The sequence below is a fragment of the Heptranchias perlo genome, chromosome 44 (genome assembly GCF_035084215.1).
Source record: "Heptranchias perlo isolate sHepPer1 chromosome 44, sHepPer1.hap1, whole genome shotgun sequence".
NCBI classification, from domain to species: domain Eukaryota; kingdom Metazoa; phylum Chordata; class Chondrichthyes; order Hexanchiformes; family Hexanchidae; genus Heptranchias; species Heptranchias perlo.
Window position 1 is genome coordinate 3,315,575 of NC_090368.1, and position 20,000 is coordinate 3,335,574.

Below are 20,000 nucleotides of genomic sequence, written 5' to 3' on the forward strand. Positions count from 1 at the left end.
TTCTGACCTGCTCTTGTAGCCAAAATATTTATGTCGCTGATCCAGATAAGTTTCTGGTCAATGGTGATGCCCAGGATGTTGATGGTGGGGGATTTGGCGATGGTAATGTCGTTGAATGTCAAGGGGAGGTGGTTAGACTCTCTCTTGAATGGCGGAACAGGCTCAAGGGGCTGAATGGCCTTCTCCTCTGCCATGTTGCTGTGCAAAACCCACCAACTGAATGCTCTCTCCGGTTACTATAGACGTGTGTTGCTGAGTCACATGGATCAGAAGGTTTCCACGGTCAATCTCTGGCCTGCGATGCTATCGGTCGGTCTGCCCTGGGGCGGCTACAACTGGGCTCAGCGTCCCTGGGTTAGGGTGAGGGGGAAGGGAGGGGGTGGGAGAGGGGAGGGAGAAGGGGGGAAAAGTTGGAGGGGGAGGGGGCATTGGCTTCCATCCCTACTGGAAGCGCACGGAGATGAGGGTGGGATTGGGCCCTTCCGCGATGCCTGCTACAGTCGAACAGCTGGTCAAAGCACGGGCTCTGGGCTCGACGGGTGGAGAGTGGCTCACCCCCGGGTGAGCTGGGAATCCCGATCCCAGCGCCTCCGGTGGAGAAGGGAAGAAAACTGGGTTGAGGGATCGTGCACCTACAGTGGGCCTCCTCCCCCTCCCCTTGCCCCCCGCCGGGGGAGTGAATGAAGGGCTTTTCACTATCTGCTTACGAACTCTTCCCCTCCCTTTCTGCAAGACAAGACTGTGAATAGTGTGAAGAAAGAACTTGCATTTATATAGCACCTTTCACAACCTCAGGACGTCCCAAATGAAGTACAGTCACTGTTAGAACCACAGAAAAGATACAGCACAGAAAGGGGCCATTCGGCCCATCGTGTGCGCGCCGGCTCGAAGAACAACCATTCGAATCCCACCTTCCAGCACCCGGTCCGTAGCCCTGCAGCGTACAGCACTTTAGGTGCAGGTCCAGGTACTTTTAGAAAGAGTTGAGGGTCCCTGCCTCTCCCACCAATTCGGGCAGCGTCCTTCCTGTAATGTGGTGACCAGAACTGCGCACAATACTCCAGCTGTGGCCTTACCAGCGTTTTACACAGTCCCATCATTACATCCCTGCTTTTGTATTCTGTACCTCGGCTAATAACGGAGAGCATTCCGTATGCCTTCTTCACAACCTTATCTACCTGTACTGCCGCCTTCAGGGACCTGTGCACATGCACTCCGAGGTCTGTTGTAATGTAGGAAACGCAGCAGCCAATGTGCGCACAGCGAGATCCCACAAACAGCAATGTGATAATGACCCAGATCGTCTGTTTTTAGTAAGGGATAAACAATGGCCCCAGGACACTGGGGAGAACTCCTTTGCTCTTCTTCCAATAGTGGCCGTGGGATCTTTTACATCCACCTGAGAGGGGGGGCAGACCTCAGTTGAACGTCTCACCTGAAAGACGGCGCCTCCGACAGTGCAGCACTCCCTCAGTACCGGCACTGGGGGAGTGTCGGCATAGATTATGGGGCTCAAGTCTCTGGAGTGGGGGCTCGAACCCTCGACCTTCTGACTCGGAGGCAAAATTGCTGCTCACTGAGCCACTGCACTTCGAAGCCGTTTGAGCTCTCACTGGAACTCAATGGACTGCCGATTAGACTCTGCACTCCACCTGCTGGTGGAGAGAATGGACTGAAGTTTTCAGTGAAAGCGCCAACCTTCAATTCTGGCCTCTTGCGCATCCCCGATTTTAATCGCTCCACCATTGGCGGCCGTACCTTCAGCTGCCCGGGCCCTAAGCTCTGGAATTCCCTCCCTAAACCTCTCCGCCTCTCTCTCCTCCTTTAAATCGCTCCAGAGACCCCCTGTAAATACTGACACACTCCCGGGGACCCCCTGTAAATACTGACACACTCCCGGGGACCCCCTGTAAATACTGACACACTCCCGGGGACCCCCCTGTAAATACAGACACACTCCGGGACCTCCTGTAAATACTGACACATTCCCGGGGACCCCCTCTAAATACAGACACACTCCCGGGGACTCCCTGTAAATACTGACACACTCCCGGGGACCCCCTGTAAATACTGACACACTCCCGGGGACCCCCTGTAAATACTGACACACTACCGGGGACCCCCTGTAAATACTGACACACTCCCGGGGACTCCCTGTGAATACTGACACACTCCTGGGGACCCCCTGTAAATACTGACACACTCCCGGGGACTCCCTGTAAATACTGACACACTCCCGGGGACCCCCTGTAAATACTGACACACTCCCGGGGACCCCCTGTAAATACTGACACACTCCCGGGGACCCCCTGTAAATACTGACACACTCCCGGGGACCCCCTGTAAATACTGACACATTCCCGGGGACCCCCTGTAAATACTGACACACTCCCGGGGACCCCCTGTAAATACTGACACACTCCCGGGGACCCCCTGTAAATACTGACACACTCCCGGGGACCCCCTGTAAATACTGACACACTCCCGGGGACCCCCTGTAAATACTGACACACTCCCGGGGACCCCCTGTAATTACTGACACACTCCCGGGGACCCCCTGTAAATACTGACACACTCCTGGGGACCCCCTGTAAATACTGACACACTCCTGGGGACCCCCTGTAAATACTGACACACTCCCGGGGACCCCCTGTAAATACTGACACACTCCCGGGGACCCCCTGTAAATACTGACACACTCCCAGAGACCCCCTGTAAATACTGACACACTCCCAGGGACCCCCTGTAAATACTGACACACTCCCGGGGACCCCCTGTAAATACTGACACACTCCCAGGGACCCCCTGTAAATACTGACACACTCCCGGGGACCCCCTGTAAATACTGACACATTCCCGGGGACCCCCTGTAAATACTGACACACTCCCGGGGACCCTCCGTAAATACAGACACACTCCTTGTTTGAAAATCTATGTTGTGTGCGAGAGATGCTAAAAAAACTTCGAAGAAACAAAGCTGAGTCATGTGCTGCAACGTCAACAAGTGTCCAGCAGAGAACGATTTTCCCCAAAATATGAGCAGACACTGACCCAAATCACCATTGGATGATGCGAATCGCATACACTCTCCTGATTGCTTCCCCATTTCCCTAATTTCCCCCCTCTCCCCCTGAAGGTGCTGACTCTCACTGGGGTACGGGTCCCCTCTCCCCCTGAAGGCACTGACTCTCACTGCGGTACAGGTTCCACAGGCACCGCGCTCTCTCAGTTAGTCCCCCAGTGGGCCACTCATGTGAGCCGGAACAGTGATCGATGGGCGGCTATTCGACTGCGGGCGGCGTCACGGAACACCCATCCTCGCCCGAAAGTCAGGCACTTTCCGGCCGGAGTCGCTGGATAGGAATCAGGAGCAGGGACCCTGTCTGATTTCCCCCCCCCCCAACTCCCTAACCAGGTGTACGGAGGCCCCATCCTCTGAGTTTGGCTGATTTACGCTGGTACCCTCCTGGTCTGGCAGGCACAGTGATACCGCTCAGTGGGTCACCCTGTCTGAATTTCTTGCATGGAACATAAAATTTAATCCCCTGTTAGGGTTGTAAATCACTTGAGGGGTTTGTCACTGGGCTAGTTTGATTTTTATTCATTCTCGCTGGCAAGGCCATCACTCATCGCCCTGCTCTGGTTGCCCCTTGAGAAGGTGGTGGTGGTGGGGCCTTCTTATTGAGCCGCTGCAGTCCGGGTGGTGAAGGTGCTGTTTGGTTAGGGAGTTCCAGGATTTTGACTCATAGAATCTTGCAGGACAGAAGGAGGCCGTTCGGCCCGTCGTGCCTGTGCTAGCTCTCTGAAAGAGCTCTCCAATTAGTCCCACTCCCCCCTGCTCTTTCCCCGTCGCCCTGCACATTTTTCCCCTTCAAGTATTTATCCAATTCCCTTTTGAAAGTTATTATTGAATCTGCTTCCACCGCCCTTTCAGGCAGCGCGTTCCAGATCATAACAACTCGCTGCGTAAAAAAAATTTCTCATCTCCTCTCTGCTTCTTTTGTCAATTATAAAGAAATTGCATTTATATAGCGCCTTTTACAGCCTCGAGACATCCCAAAGCGCTTTACAGCCAATGAAGTACTTTCGAAGTGTAGTCACTGTTGTAATGTCGGAGACGCAGCAGCCAATTTGCGCACAGCAAGATCCCACAAACAGCAATGAGATAAAGACCCAGATCATCTGTTTCTTTTTAGTGATGTTGGTTGAGGGATAAATATTGGCCCCAGGACACCGGGGAGAACTCCCCCCCGTGCTCTTCTTCCAATAGTGTCCGTGGGATCTTTTACGTCCACCAGACAGGGGCAGACGGGGCCCTCGGTTTAACGTCTCATCCGAGAGAGGGCACCTCCGACAGTGCGGCGCTCCCTCAGTGCTGACCCTCCGACAGTGCGGCGCTCCCTCAGTACTGACCCTCCGACAGTGCGGCGCTCCCTCAGTGCTGACCCTCCGACAGTGCGGCGCTCCCTCAGTACTGACCCTCCGACAGTGCGGCGCTCCCTCAGTACTGACCCTCCGACAGTGCGGCGCTCCCTCAGTACTGACCCTCCGACAGTGCGGCGCTCCCTCAGTACTGACCCTCCGACAGTGCGGCGCTCCCTCAGTACTGGCACTGGGAGAGTCAGCCTGGATTACGGGCTCAAATCTTTGGAGTGGGGGCTCGAACCCACTGAGCCACACTGTTAAATCGAAATCAGCCAGTCCCAAATGACTTATCAGCAGCAGTCAATGCACTCAGCTGTGACACTGATGACAAACAGTGGAAATAAAGCTCTCTTTAAAAAAGTTTTCGGTGATGAGTTAAAGTTTGCCAAGGGGTTGCTGAGTTCCAGCTCTCGGATTGGATGGGAGCTCGGCCCTGTGGGACTCCCCAGGCAGAACACGGGATTGGACAGTGGCCAATCGTCCTCTTGGGCCAGAGCTGCTGGCTATTTAAAGGACGACCTCTCGCTTTCTCTCCTTGTGTGTGTACGTGTGCAGGGCAAAAGAGGGCTTAGCACAAATCTGCTGGCAGATCAGCCCTGATCGCCACTCTCGCAAAAAGATGGTTCTGCCCCTGAGCAGCAACGAGAAATCGGAACGCGGCCAACAGAAGCTGCAGATCAATGTTCTGGTCCTGGGGGCTGGTCATGTGGGAAAATCAGGTAAACGTCCTTTGTGGTTAATAAGGCGTTCTTCTGGGATCCGAGGTGGAATTCTGGTGTCCCGGAATTGCATGTGTCGCTCCGTGACAGAGGAACAAAAAGAAATGTTCATTGATGCGTTTAAAAGAAAGAGGGATTTGTATTTTTATAGTTGCTTTCACCTATTTACCACCTGCTGCAAACTCTCTACTGCGTCCTGTTGCTGTCAAATCTTGCCTGCCCCTTTTTAGACCCTCAACTCCATAAGATCAGATGCCTAATCCCAATTGTCAGACGCTTTACCTCCCTCTCTCCCATACCTGCATGTCTTTCTCATAATAATGTGCCCGGAACTGTCCACTGTACACCAGATGTGATCTTTGCAGAGTAAAAGGCATTTCTAGACTGTGTGTACAGCTTTTTATTAAAAAAATAAGTTTGGGGATCGTGCAGAGTTACTTCTGGTCTTTGAAGTGTCGAGTTACGAATTTGACCGGTCACTGAACGCAGCATTGGGGCGTTATCCCTGGGCCAATATTTATCCCTCTCTTGTTTTTTTAAAAAAAACCCAGATGATCTGGTCATTATCACACCGTGGGAGCTTGCTGTGCGCAAATTGGCTGCCGTGTTTCCTTACAATGGCTACACTTCAACAAAATGTAAGGTTTGAAAAGTAGGGAGGGAGGAGGCTCGTGTGGAGTGTAAACACCAGTATAGACCTGATGGGCCTGTTTGTGCAAAAAGTACTTCATTGGCTGTAAAGCGCTTTGGGACGTACTGAGGTGGTGAAAGGCACGATAGAATTGCAAGTTCGTTCTTATTTGAGGGCAAATTTAAGAGAGAGCTGGATACCTGAAGATAAATTGCTTGAGGGGCGAGATGGGACGAGATATTTCCCAGACACTGGGACTGGTCGGGGATCTTTCTCCGTCTTGTATATTCCTAGTGATGCTCAGAGATTTTAGTGGACGGCTATTCAGCCCGTCTGTACGACATTCCTCTGCCTGCTATTTAAAAGCAGCTTCTAACTCGTGTTATTGTTAAACGAGGTAACATCTCTGCGGAAATAGAGGGCTGCTCCGATGACTCTCTATCACCTACAGTTAAGTATTGAGTGAACTTTGAAACTTTCACTCAAACTATACCGTACCAACGCACTGAAAGAAAGACAAAGATCGTTAAACACTGACCGGTTTTGACTCTTGCACAAACTTTGTCTGTATCGTAAATTACTTTCGAAACTTTGGAAATTTTTTTTTTTTAACGAGGAGTTTTCTGTTTGCCACCTGGTCCTTTTTTTCTAAAGGAGTGTTTCATTTCTCCTTCTAGCTCTCACTGTTCGGTTCCTCACCAGGCGATTTATCGGAGAGTACGGAGATATCGGTAAGTGGGACTGGCGATTATAAACGATTGAGGATGGAGTCTTACAGGGAATGCTGAAACTTTTTTTTTAAAGATACGTCTCTTTTTCTTAAACAGAGACCGTTTACACTCACAATGTGACGGTGGATGGGAGAGAGATCTGCTTTAACATCTGGGACTCGTTATATTCACAGGTAAATTTGAAATTCGGTGTATTGTGTCCGATTCTGGGCACCGCGCTTTAGGGAGGACGTCAAGGCCTCGGAGAGGGTGCAGAGGAGATTTGCCAGAACGGTACCAGGGATGAGGGACTCCAGTTATGTGGAGAGACTGGAGAAGCTGGGGTTGTTCTCCTCAGAGCAGAGAAGGTTAAGGGGAGGTTTTTGATAGAGTAAATAGGGAGAAACCGTTTCCAGCGGCAGGAGGGTCGGTAACCAGAGAATAAGATAATTGGCAAAAGAACCAGAGGGGGAGATGAGGAGAATTTTTTTTATGCAGCGAGTTGTTCTGATCTGGAATTCACTGCCTGAAAGGGCGGTGGAAGCAGATTCAATAATAACTTTCAAAAGGGAATTGGATAAATACATGAAGGGGAAAAATTTGCAGGGCTGTGGGGAAAGAGCAAGAGGGAGTGGGACTAATTGGATAGCTCTTTCAAAGAGCCAGCACAGGCAGGATGGGCCGAATGGCCTCCTTCTGTGCTGTGTGATTTCCTCCTACTTTTTTCAACTTGGAACTGTCTGACATCTCCAGGACAAGGTCCTGTATCCCAATCTGGAACAATCGGCGAAAATTCACTGACTCCAGATCGGATGGTGTTGAACACTGGGATTTCAGTAACGTGCAATGGTGTGGGCGTGCCCATTTGAGTGGAGAAAATGTTGTGCACAGCAAGATCCCGCAAGAGGACGACTGACCAGTTGATCTGGCTCTTGGCGATGTCGGATGAGGGAGGAACGTTTGGCCACTGGGGAGAACTCCCCTGCTCCTAAATGCGAGGTCCTGAGCCCCACTGCTGGCTCCAGGTTAGCATCCTGTGCTAATCTCCACCAGTTACGGGAGTCGTGGGGGGGGGGTGGAGAGAATAGAAGGGTACTATGATTGGCCTCAGTGCCACTGGCTTAGGGATAACAGGGAGGGAAGCTGATCGCTATCCAGTGCCTCCCGTCCCGCGCATGGAAATCCAACGAGGAGTGGATCGGGCACGGCCACGATGCACCCTGAGGTCGAATAGCTGACGGTCACTCACAGTGTAGGGTCACCCACTGCATGGCAGGGGTAGGGGGGCTAAATTAAAAGTATCTAAGCTTTATTTTTCTTCTCTCTCTCTCTCTCTCTACCCGCCCCCCCCCTCCAAACAGAACTCCAAGGGGACGAGCCACGCGAGCGAGCAGCAGATGTGCTGGGCAGACGGCTTCATCTTCGTCTACAGCATCTGCGACCGTGCCAGCTTCAACGTGGCCCGGCAGCAGGTCCAGCGGCTCCGCCAGGTGAAGGGGGGCCGGGCGCCCGCCCTCATCGTGGGCAACAAACGGGACCTGCGCCACCGGCGGGCGGTGTCGGGCGAGGAGGGGCGCCTGCTGGCCCTGGCCAGCCGCTGCGGCTTCCTGGAGGTGTCGGCGGCGGAGACCTACCACGGCGTCCTGGTGGCCTTCCACCAGCTGTTGGGCCTGGTCAGGGAGTCCAAGGCGGCCGCCAAGAAGGCGGCGGGTCTGCGGGGCATCGTGCGGAGCGTGTCTGCCGTGTTCGGGAAGAGGCGGGCCGAGTGAGGGCTAAGTTCCTGCTGGGATTCTCCGCCCCGCCCCCCTCGGTCGAATAGCACTCCGCGCTCTCTAACCCGGGGTGCATGGCGAAGCACGGGAGATTCCCCCCCCTGGTAGAATAGCACAGGGAGGGTCTCTGCCCGGGGCGAATGGCGAGGCACAGGAGATTCCCCCCAGGGTCAAACAGCACACGGACGCTCTCTGACTGGGGGTGAATGGCGAGGCATGGGAGATTCACCCCATGGTTGAATAGCACACCGATGCTCTCCGCGTGGGGTGAATGGCGAGGCACAGGACCCCATGGACAGCCAGCACCTTCACGGGAAGAGGGGAGAAAGTTGGAGTTGACAAAAGGCTCAAACTAACTTCGGAGGAACTATTTTCTAGAAAAGTGGACAGATTGTTATAAAATAGAAGTTACTGCATGTAATATTTGTATAATTTGTACATATTTGCAACTATGAATTCTTGTTATGTAGATATGTTTTATTAATGGCCCTGGGAAAGACAATAAATTCTCTTTTTTTATATATAATAATTAAAATGGTTTTATTCAATGTGGCATAACCTTAAAATTAGAGCCGGGCCGTTCAGGGGTGATGTCAGGAAGCATTTCTTCACACAAAGGGGAGTGGGAATCTGGAACTCTCTCCCCCAAAAAGCTGTTGAGGCCGGGGGTCGATTGAAAATTTCAAACCTGAGATTGATCGATTTTTATTGGGTATTAAGGGTTAGGGAACCAAGGTGGGTAAATGGAGTTAAGATACAGATCAGCCGCGATCTAATTGAATGGCGGGACAGGCTCGAGGGGCTGAATGGCCTCCACCTGTCCCTATATGAGGGTCCACATGTCCACAGCTGCCTCCCGAGGCCCACAGGGCAAATCGATTAAGAATCTGATCAGAGCTGGACTGAGTCAGTGTGAGAGCCAAGAGGAGGAGAGGGAAGAGGCTCAATTAGAGTGGCAGAATTCCCCGTAACACTTCAGACCAGATCCCTCCTTTCTGCCTCTCCGTACTGAGGGAGTGCTGCACTGTCGGAGGTGCCGTCTTTCGGATGAGACCTGGGGCCAATATTTATCCCTCGACCAACATCACTAAAAAAAGAGATGATCTGGGTCATTATTACATCGCTGTTTGTGGGATCTTGCTGTGCGCAAAATTGCTGCCGTGTTTCCTACATTACAACAGTGACCACACTTCACAAAGTACTTCATTGGCTGTAAAGCACTTTGGGATGTCCAGAGGTCGTGAAAGGCGCTATATAAATGCAAGTTCTTTCTTTCAGCTTAGTGTTGGCCTCTGCTCGCTTGGCGGTTGATTGAAAGCTGCTGAGGTTTGGCCCCCCCCTGGTCTGTGCTGATTTAGCCAATCTCAGCTGGGACGGAGACTGAAGTCAACCTGGGCTAGAAAGTGAGGGGGAAGAGGGGAAATCAGCCGGTGGGGGGGGGGGGGGGTGGGGGCTGTTAGTAACCTGCCTCCAAACATCAGGCGAGAGTGCCGGGCCGCGAAGCCCACGGTTGTCGAATAGCCTGTCGAATAGGTGTGGGGGCCTATCGCCCTTGGGAGCGTACCCCCCAAAGCAAGAGTTGAGGTGGAGGGAGGGATGAGCGGAGGGTAGGGGGGGTTGCCAACTCTGGCTGGATGCCATCCTGGAGGTTTCATCACATGATGTGTCCCGTCTCCAACTGCCCCCCCCTACCCAAAGTGGTCGCCAGAAACCCCCATCCTCGGGGGGGGGGGGGCCCACCTTCCCAAGCCAATCGGGAAAGCCAACAGACTCATCATTCCCCGACTGGATCATTCTTGACTCGTCAGTCGGACAGTCTTCGTTCCCAACTCTTGGTAACTCACGAGCGAGATTCTAATGCCCTCTCTATGATTTTTCGCTCCCACCAGGAGTGAACTGGGGAATAATCTGCGATTCCTGGAGACTCCAGGGCAATCCTGGAGAGTTGGCAACCCCGAGTGCTTGGGTGGGGGGGTGTGTGCAGGAACATGAGCAACAGATCCGAAACACAAGGGCAGCAGCCTGCGCTGTGTAATGTATGCTCGCACCGCTCCCCTTGACCTTCAGACTGTCTGTGCCTCGCGGACAGCACTTCTGTGGCCAGCAGCAGGTCCTGGTTAATCGGTAACTCCCAACTAACCCCCCACTGTGAGACAGCATCGCCCCCCTGCAGAGACCGTAACTGCGTACACAACACGCCCAGAGGACAGAAATACTTCTCAGCCACCGGATGCAGTTAGAGCCCTACAATGTGCCGCTCAGAACCAGCCCCCATTAAGCCATAACGAGGAGGCAATTCACAATATTACAGACACAGGGCTGTGGGAGAGAGCGGGGCACTGGGATTAGTTTAGGGTTGAGAAATCTGCCCACAGTTTGGCACAGCTCCCTCCAACGACCTCTCCTCCTGATGTCCTTTACTGTTCAGGTGCCCTGGGTAAAATCATTCTCCGTTCCCTGCTTCCCCCCGCCCCCTGCAGTTGATTACATTCAGGGGGAAGGTGTAGAAAGTGAACCGCTCTTAGGTGGAGTGCTCATCCAGACTACGCAGCGAGGGCTCGATAAACTAGTTACACACACTGATTATCCTCCTCCGACCTACTGTCCCCCCATCACCAGCGGTCCCCGCCGGCGTCTCAGGATCTGAACTTCATGGACTATATGTGCAGCTGAGCAGATGGGGCTTCTGGAGTGGAAAGAGAGAAGAGAGAGAGGGAGGGAGAAGGGGGACAGAGGGAGAGGGAGAGGGAGGGAGGGAGACGGAGAGCGAGAGAGAGGGAGAGGGAAAGAGAGAGAGGGGGAGGGAGAGAGGGAGAGAGAGGGGGGAGGGAGAGGGAGAGAGAGAGGGAGGGTGAGAGAGAGGGAGAGGGAGAGAGAGGGAGGGAGAGGAAGAGGGAGGGAGGGAGACGGAGAGCGAGAGAGAGGGAGGGAAAGGAAGAGGGAGGGAGGGAGACGGAGAGCGAGAGAGAGGGAGGGAGAGGAAGAGAGAGAGGGAGAGGAAGAGGGAGGGAGGGAGAGAGAGAGAGAGAGCGAGGGAGAGGGAGAGGAGAGAAAGAGGGAGGGAGAGAGAGAACATAGAAGAGAGAGAGAGAGGGAGAGAGGGAGGGAGAAGGAGAGAGAGAACATGGGGGGGGGGGGGAGAGAGAGAAGAGGTTTAAACAGGGTGGGATAAAAAATAAATGCAATTCAGGCACTTAGTTTTACATCGAGACTACAGCACAGAAACAGGCCATTCGGCCCAACAGGTCTGTGCTGGCATTTATTCTCCACACGAGCCTCCTCCCTCCCCTCTTCCTCTCACCCTATCACCATATCCTTCTATTCATTTCTCCCTCATGTGTTTATCCAGCTTCCCCTTAAATGCAACTACATTATTCGCCTCAACCATTCCATGTGGGAGCGAGTTCCACATTCTCACCGCTCTCTGGGTAAAGAAGTTTCTCCTGAATTTCCTATTGGATTTATTAGTGACTCTCTTATATTTATGGCCCCCATAGTTTTGATCTATTACTAGAGGTCATCTGGGCTACATTTCCCAAACTCCTCCAGCCCTACGACCCTCCGAGATCTCTGCGCTCCTCCAATTCTGGCCTCTTGCGCATCCCCGATTTTAATCGCTCCACCATTGGCGGCCGTGCCTTCAGCTGCCTGGGCCCTAAGCTCTGGAATTCCCTCCCTAAACCTCTCCGCCTCTCTCTCTCTCCTCCTTTAAGATGCTCCTTAAAACCCACCTCTTTGACCGAGCTTTTGGTCACCTGTCCTAATATCTCCTCGTGTGGCTCGGTGTCAAATTTCTGTCTGATTTACGCTCCTGTGAAGCGTCTTGGGGATGTTTTACTATGTCAAAAGGCACTGTACAAATGCAGGTCCCTCCTTTAATTGAAGCTGTCCCAGTACCACACTGGCTCTGATCAACATTGAACAGGGAAAGAAGCTCGCACCAGTGTGCATGGGTCGCAGGCTCAGTGGGTGAGCTGGGCAGTTGCAAATTCTTGGCACCGAGCATGGCAGGGGTGGTGAAGCTGTGTGGGGTCTCGTTCGGTCATGATGTCAGACCTCCCCCTTGCCCCCTCTCCCACTCCGAGTCTCAGGAAGCCGTCCAATTAATAATTAACTCCCGGGAATTGCAACAATCCAGTCAGTGGAGGTGACAGATCAGCTCGGGGTGAGGAGCTGTTTGGAGACTCGTCGACCCACAGGCTGCTGGTGTCGGTGGGTAGCTCTCTCTCTCTCTCTGTTGGAAGAAGAGCAGTGGGGGGGCGGGGGGGGAGTTCTCCCCGGGGTCCTGGGGCCAATATTTATCCCTCGACCAACATCACTAAAAAAAAACAGATGATCTGGGTCATTATCACTTTGCTGTTTGCGGGATCTTGCTGTGCGCAAACTGGCTGCTGCGTTTCCTACGTTACAACAGTGATTGCAATTCAAAAGCACTTCAGTGGGATGTCCTGAAAGGTTCCCACTTAAATGGCCACCCCCCCCAACAGTGTGTGTGGGCCCAGACAGTGAGTGCTCGCAAGTTGTTTGACCAGCACATGCAAACTTTCCAGCAGACCGGTCAGTATTGAGGGTCCGCAAACTTCAGGAAACCAGGGACGCCGAGCCCCATGGTAGCTCAGCCCCCACACTCCCGCCATTGGTTGCCCGACATGTCCATCCTCACGGAACCCCAGCCAATCGGAAAGCGAACGGACTCTTTGTTACCTGATTGGATGAATCTTGACTGTCAGTCAAACACCCCCACTGCCGATATTTTTGTAACTGACGCACAAACGTGTTCAAAAGAAATTTGTTTTAAAAACCCAATGTTTTTTTTTAGAAACACCCCGATGATTTTTCTCCCTGGGTTGTTGCTCGCAGCGAGATTAATCTTCATTTCCCGGAGACTCCAGGACAAGCCTGGAGGGTTGGCGACCCTCTGTGCGGCTGAGTGCAAATAGTTCCTTGTTGGCGTAGAAATTCCAGACATGCTTTTGGCCCCTCCTGTGAATCCTGCCGGATGGTTCCCTCGCATTCCTCCCATTCCAATGGGATTGTTATTCCCGTTCACGGATGGCTGGGCAGCACGTCCCTGATCTGTGCCTTTGTAGGTCACAGCGTGCTTGTTCACTTCCCCATTTCTGATCGCTTCCCTCATCTCGCGCACAAATTGGCTCTTCAGGCTCCCCCGCCTGTGGCTTTTAACAGCAGGTGGCTCGGTGGGTAGCTCGCTCGCCTCCGAGTCAGGAGCTCGTGGGTTCGAGCCCCCACTCCAGAGACTCCAGCCCATAATCGGGGCTGCAAATGCCGGTGCTGAGGGAGCGCTGCACTGTCGGAGGTGCCGTCTTTCGGATGAGACGTTAAACCAAAGCCCCGTCTGCCCCTCTCGGGTGGACGTAAAAGATCCCACGGCCACTACTGGAAGAAAAGCAGGGGGGGGGGGAGTTCTCCCCGGTGTCCTGGGGCCAATATTTATCCCTCAACCAACATCACTGATGATCTGCTCGTTTATCACATTGCTGTTTGTGGGATCTTGCTGTGCGCAAATTGGTTGCCATGTTTCCTACATTACAACAGTGACCACACTTCAAAAAGTACTTCATTGGTTGTACAGCGCTTTGGGACGTCCTGAGGCCGTGAAAGGTGCTACAGAAATACAAGTCTGTCTGTCTTCACCAACCGAGCCAGCTCTATCTCACTGAACTACGACTCAACTTGATTGGTTAGCTGGTTTCCAGAGATTCAAACTGACCCTGGAAAAGCTCCAGTGTTTCTTTCTGGAGGATATTCAGCGTGGCACAGGCCCTCGTGACCCCGAGTTCCCTTTTGAGGGCTGGCACGTGCCTGTCTCCGGCTAACGGGACAATGGAGGGAGAAGTGGCAGTCAGCCAGGAGCTTCGGGGGACTGATGAGATCGTCGCCTGGAGGTGATTGTGCTTTTCCATAACAGGCGGATTTGTTTGAAGACCGAAAGAAATTGCTTTTCTTTTTATGGATATAGCATTTTGGCCTTGGAGGGGGGGTGCAGCGCAGATTCGCCAGAATGATACCGGGGCTAAAAGGGTTAATTTACGAGGACAGGTTGCACAGACTGGGCTCGTATTCCCTCGAGGAGAGAAGATTATAATTGAGGTGTTTAAGATGGTTAAATGGGAGTAGATGGAGAGAAACTATTTCCTCTGGTGGGCAAGTCCAGAACAAGGGGGCAGAACCTTAAAATTAGAGCCAGGCCGTTCAGGGGTGATGTCAGGAAGCACTTCTTCACACAAAGGGGAGTGGAAATCTGGAACTCTCAGGTGGGTGTAAAAGATCCCACGGCCACTATTCCGAAGAAGAGCAGGGGGGGGGGGGGGGGGGAGGTCTCCCCGGGGTCCTGGGGCCAATATTTATCCCTCAACCAACATCACTAAAAAAAACAGATTACCTGGACACTCATCTCATTAACTGTAGGACAATAGTGGCAAACAACAGATGCTAGATTTGGCTACATAACAATCGTCACTGAACTTCAAATAATAAATGCTGTGTTGATCAAAGTGCTTTGAGACGTTCCAGTGTGAGGAGGCACCGTATAAATGTAAAAGACTTGCATTTCTATTGCGCCTTTCACAACCTCAGGACGTCCCAAAGAACTTTACAGCCAATGAAGCACTTTTTTTGAAGTGTAGTCACTGTTGTAATGCAGGAAACGCAGCAGCCAATTTGCGCACAGCAAGATCCCACAAACAGCAACACAATAATGACCCAGATCATCTGTTTTTTTTAGTGATGTTGGTCGAGGGATAAATATCGGCCCCAGGACACCGGGGAGAACTCTGCTCGCTCTTCTTCGAAATAGTGGCCCGTGGGAACTTTCACGTCCGCCCGAGAGAGCGGGCCTCGGTTTAACGTCTCATCCAAAAGACGGCACCTCCGACAGTGCAGCGCTCCCTCAGTACTGGCACCGGGAGTGTCGGCCTGGATTATGGGCCCAGGTCTCGGCAGTGGGTACGCGAACCCACGACCTTCTGACTCAGAGGCGAGAGAGAGAGAGAGAGACCCACTGAGACACGGCCCAACATGTAAGTACGATATTATTACACACCCAGAGCTCCAACTTATGACAGAACGGTATTATGTTCAGCGGTTGTGCATTAAAAGGAGGTGGCTTCACACAGAATCAGATTGTGACCACTGATTCACAAAGGACAAATCTGGCCGGTTCAGAAGTCTGCAATCAATTAAATACGAGGCTTAGCACAGGCAGGACTCTTCACTGTTGTTCTTTCCGGTAGAGCTCAGTTTAAAAATAAACTTTTAAGAACATGCAACTTCAACACTGGGCACGACCCCTTAGTCGTGGGTCGGCTGCAAAGTCTCAGCTGACGTTGGGGAAAGGCCCCTCGCAGCTCCCGCGGAATGCAGCCCGCCACCAGTTGGGGCCTTTGAGCCAAGGCCCGGTCACCGTGGCAACCTGACAGCCTTTCCTCCACCCGTGCAGGATCGGGCCCGAAATGCGGGATCGCTGCACGTTTGCAGGTGCGTTCCTCCCTCCCACACACTCACAGAGTGAGATCCTTGCTCTTTCCCCAGTGGGCCCCGGCACTGATTGGCCTCTTCCTGTGCCAGGGGGGGGCGAGGCTCTCGGCACAAGCAGCCGGCGCACGTAACCAACGGCGCTTTCTCACGACGGTCGGGAGTACGAGACAGCAACAGACAGGAGGAAAGCTGTCTGGGCACAGCCGCGCGCTCGGCCCTGCGATTCCCAGCGGCTGGGGATGTCTGCAGGCTGCTCAAGCATTGCTGGTATTTTAAGCAGCCCTGGCTGCACCTCCACCTTCTGGTCTGTTCATTTGAAGACACAGGTCGGCTAAGGAATTACGCAGAAGAGAAACAGGCCATTCGGCCCAACGGGTCTATGCTGGTGTTTATGCTCCACACGAGCCTCCTCCCTCCCTACTTCATCTCACCCTATCAGCATATCCTTCTATTCCTTTCTCCCTCATGTGTTTATCGAGCTTCCCCTTAAATGCATCTATGTTATTCCCCTCAACCACTCCTTGTGGTAGCGAGTTCCACATTCTCACCACTCTGGTGTTGATTGAGGGACAAATATTGGCCCCAGGACACCGGGGAGAACTCCCCCTGCTCTTCTTCCAATAGTGTCCGTGGGATCTTTTACATCCACCTGAGAGGGGCAGACGGGGCCTCGGTTTAACGTCTCATCCGAAAGACGGCACCTCCGACAGTGCGGCACTCCCTCAGTACTGGCGCTGGGAGTGTCGGCCTGGATTATGGGCTCAAGTCTCTGGAGTGGGGCTCGAGCTCACGACCTTCTGACTCGGAGGCGAAAGAGAGAGCGCTACCCAATGACACACAGCTTTGGGTGGGCGCAGCATTTGTGGAAGCTCAGATCGGGGGCAAGGGGAGAGGAGGGAAGAATGAAATGCGGGCAGTCGATCAGGAGGCCGTGAGCACGAGTAGTTTGATCAGCACGAGGATTGGGAGTGGAGCCAACATTGCCCTGTGCAGGATACAAAGACGACCGACAGCCCCTCCTCCTTCAAACACTCCCCTCAAGGGGTCTCAGTTCATCTCCCTCCGCTGAGCAACCCTCCGCGATCTCCGCACTCCTCCAATTCTGACCTCTCGCACATCCCCCGATTTCCATCGCTCCACCATTGGCGGCCGTGCCTTCACCTTCCTGGGCCCTAAGCTCTGGAATTCCCTCCCTAAACCTCTCCGCCTCCCTCTCCTCCTTTAAGACGCTCCTTAAAACCTACCTCTTTGACCGAGCTTTTGGCCGCCTGTCCTAATATCTCCTGATGTGGCTCGGTGTCAAATTTTGTCTGATTTAAGTTCCTTGGGACGTTTTTACTCCGTTAAAGGTGCGGTGTAAATGCAAGTTACCGCCTTGTGTACGTGGAGCGATGTGACAAAGATACTGAAATTAAATCAAATCATAGGCCCTGTTATTACAGTGGCTGTTCACGCAGAGGCAGCGCAGTGACCCCTTCCTCTGAGCAGCCCATCGACGGATCGGCAGGGAAGCAGCTACAACAGCTGCCGGGGGGGCGATGGGATCAGGAGAGTTCTCCACCAGCTGTGTCCGATTAGCCTCCCTTATCATCCCATCAAACTCCCGACTGTTCTGAAGGATGCAGTTCGACTTGTGCAGAAATGCCCCTTTGTTTCTCTTTCTGGGGTACGCGATGCGTTGTTCGGAGATGGAGTCGGAGAGGGCATCGTCAAGTCTCGGGGCCTGCGCTGCACGTCCCGGTCGACTGGACACCTGTTCACAAAACAATCCCCCCCCCCCCGTGACAAATTCATCGCGCCATAACCCGCCCTCTAGTGGCAGCGGTTACAAAGTTTATTATAATTAGACGACGGGGCGTTTAATTCATTGTACAATCAGTGACTAATATATCACCAAAACACGTCCTGTCTCATGTGGCACTGAGCCGAACGGGGCAGAAAAGTCCCAGGGTCCATCTTTGGTCTCACCCAGGGTGGCTTTAGAGTGTGGGGAAAGATAGATAGAGAGAGAGACACACAGAGAGGGGGAGAGAGAGAGAGACACACACAGAGAGGGGGAGAGAGAGAGAGACACACACAGAGAGGGGGAGAGAGAGAGAGACACACACAGAGAGGGGGAGAGAGAGAGAGACACACACAGAGAGGGGGAGAGAGAGAGAGACACACACAGAGAGGGGGAGAGAGAGAGAGACACACACAGAGAGGGGGAGAGAGAGAGACACACACCGAGGGAGAGAGAGACACACACCGAGGGAGAGAGAGACACACACCGAGGGAGAGAGAGACACACACCGAGGGAGAGAGAGACACACACCGAGGGAGAGAGAGACACACACCGAGGGAGAGAGAGACACACACCGAGGGAGAGAGAGACACACACCGAGGGAGAGAGAGACACACACCGAGGGAGAGAGAGACACACACCGAGGGAGAGAGAGACACACACCGAGGGAGAGAGAGACACACACCGAGGGAGAGAGAGACACACACCGAGGGAGAGAGAGACACACACCGAGGGAGAGAGAGACACACACAGAGGGAGAGAGAGACACACACAGAGGGAGAGAGAGACACACACAGAGGGAGAGAGAGACACACACAGAGGGAGAGAGAGACACACACAGAGGGAGAGAGAGACACACACAGAGGGAGAGAGAGACACACACAGAGGGAGAGAGAGACACACACAGAGGGAGAGAGAGACACACACAGAGGGAGAGAGAGACACACACAGAGGGAGAGAGAGACACACACAGAGGGAGAGAGAGACACACACAGAGGGAGAGAGAGAGACACAGAGAGGGAGAGAGAGAGACACACAGAGGGAGAGAGAGAGACACACAGAGGGAGAGAGAGAGACACACAGAGGGAGAGAGAGAGACACACAGAGGGAGAGAGAGACACACACAGAGGGAGAGAGAGACACACACAGAGGGAGAGAGAGACACACACAGAGGGAGAGAGAGACACACACAGAGGGAGAGAGAGACACACACAGAGGGAGAGAGAGACACACACAGAGGGAGAGAGAGACACACACAGAGGGAGAGAGAGACACACACAGAGGGAGAGAGAGACACACACAGAGGGAGAGAGAGACACACACAGAGGGAGAGAGAGAGACACACACAGAGGGAGAGAGAGAGACACACACAGAGGGAGAGAGAGAGACACACACAGAGGGAGAGAGAGAGACACACACAGAGGGAGAGAGAGAGACACACACAGAGGGAGAGAGAGAGACACACACAGAGGGAGAGAGAGAGACACACACAGAGGGAGAGAGAGAGACACACACAGAGGGAGAGAGAGAGACACACACAGAGGGAGAGAGAGAGACACACACAGAGGGAGAGAGAGAGACACAGAGAGGGAGAGAGAGAGACACAGAGAGGGAGAGAGAGAGACACAGAGAGGGAGAGAGAGAGACACAGAGAGGGAGAGAGAGAGACACAGAGAGGGAGAGAGAGAGACACAGAGAGGGAGAGAGAGAGACACAGAGAGGGAGAGAGAGAGACACAGAGAGGGAGAGAGAGAGACACAGAGAGGGAGAGAGAGAGACACAGAGAGGGCGAGACACAGAGAGAGCGAGACACAGAGAGAGCGAGACACAGAGAGAGAGCGAGACACAGAGAGAGCGAGACACAGAGAGAGCGAGACACAGAGAGAGCGAGACACAGAGAGAGCGAGACACAGAGAGAGCGAGACACAGAGAGAGCGAGACACAGAGAGAGCGAGACACAGAGAGAGCGAGACACAGAGAGAGCGAGACACAGAGAGAGCGAGACACAGAGAGAGCGAGACACAGAGAGAGCGAGACACAGAGAGAGCGAGACACAGAGAGAGCGAGACACAGAGAGAGCGAGACACAGAGAGAGCGAGACACAGAGAGAGCGAGACACAGAGAGAGCGAGACACAGAGAGAGCGAGACACAGAGAGAGCGAGACACAGAGAGAGCGAGACACAGAGAGAGCGAGACACAGAGAGAGCGAGACACAGAGAGAGCGAGACACAGAGAGAGCGAGACACAGAGAGAGCGAGACACAGAGAGAGCGAGACACAGAGAGAGCGAGACACAGAGAGAGCGAGACACAGAGAGAGCGAGACACAGAGAGAGCGAGACACAGAGAGAGCGAGACACAGAGAGAGCGAGACACAGAGAGAGCGAGACACAGAGAGAGCGAGACACAGAGAGAGCGAGACACAGAGAGAGCGAGACACAGAGAGAGCGAGACACAGAGAGAG

The 20,000-nt window shown here is 53.3% G+C and overlaps 2 protein-coding genes across 2 annotated transcripts in view; one reads left to right on the top strand and one right to left on the bottom strand.

Annotated features, from left to right (window-relative positions):
• tlr18 (toll-like receptor 18) overlaps positions 1-13,368 on the bottom strand; it is a 40,357-nt gene extending 26,989 nt beyond the window's left edge. The window contains exon 1 of the mRNA XM_067975901.1: positions 12,962-13,368. The gene's annotated coding sequence lies outside the window, so the exon portion shown is untranslated. The remainder of the gene's footprint in view (positions 1-12,961) is intronic.
• Positions 4,947-8,792, top strand: LOC137306605 (ras-related and estrogen-regulated growth inhibitor-like protein). Its single transcript, XM_067975903.1, has 4 exons — positions 4,947-5,144; positions 6,453-6,506; positions 6,603-6,679; positions 7,847-8,792. Exons 1-4 carry the CDS (start codon positions 5,045-5,047, stop codon positions 8,252-8,254), a joined length of 639 nt encoding a protein of 212 aa, XP_067832004.1. The 5' UTR covers positions 4,947-5,044; the 3' UTR covers positions 8,255-8,792.
• Positions 13,369-20,000: the final 6,632 nt, after the last annotated feature.

What these genes read in the sequence shown, in the direction of transcription:
- LOC137306605 (XM_067975903.1), top strand. Translation starts at nt 5,045, where the DNA reads ATGGTTCTGCCCCTGAGCAGCAACGAGAAATCGGAACGCGGCCAACAG. An exon ending in TGGTCATGTGGGAAAATCAG is followed by an intron (nt 5,145 to 6,452) that starts GTAAACGTCCTT and finishes TTCTCCTTCTAG; the next exon opens with CTCTCACTGTTCGGTTCCTC. An exon ending in GGGACTCGTTATATTCACAG is followed by an intron (nt 6,680 to 7,846) that starts GTAAATTTGAAA and finishes CCCTCCAAACAG; the next exon opens with AACTCCAAGGGGACGAGCCA.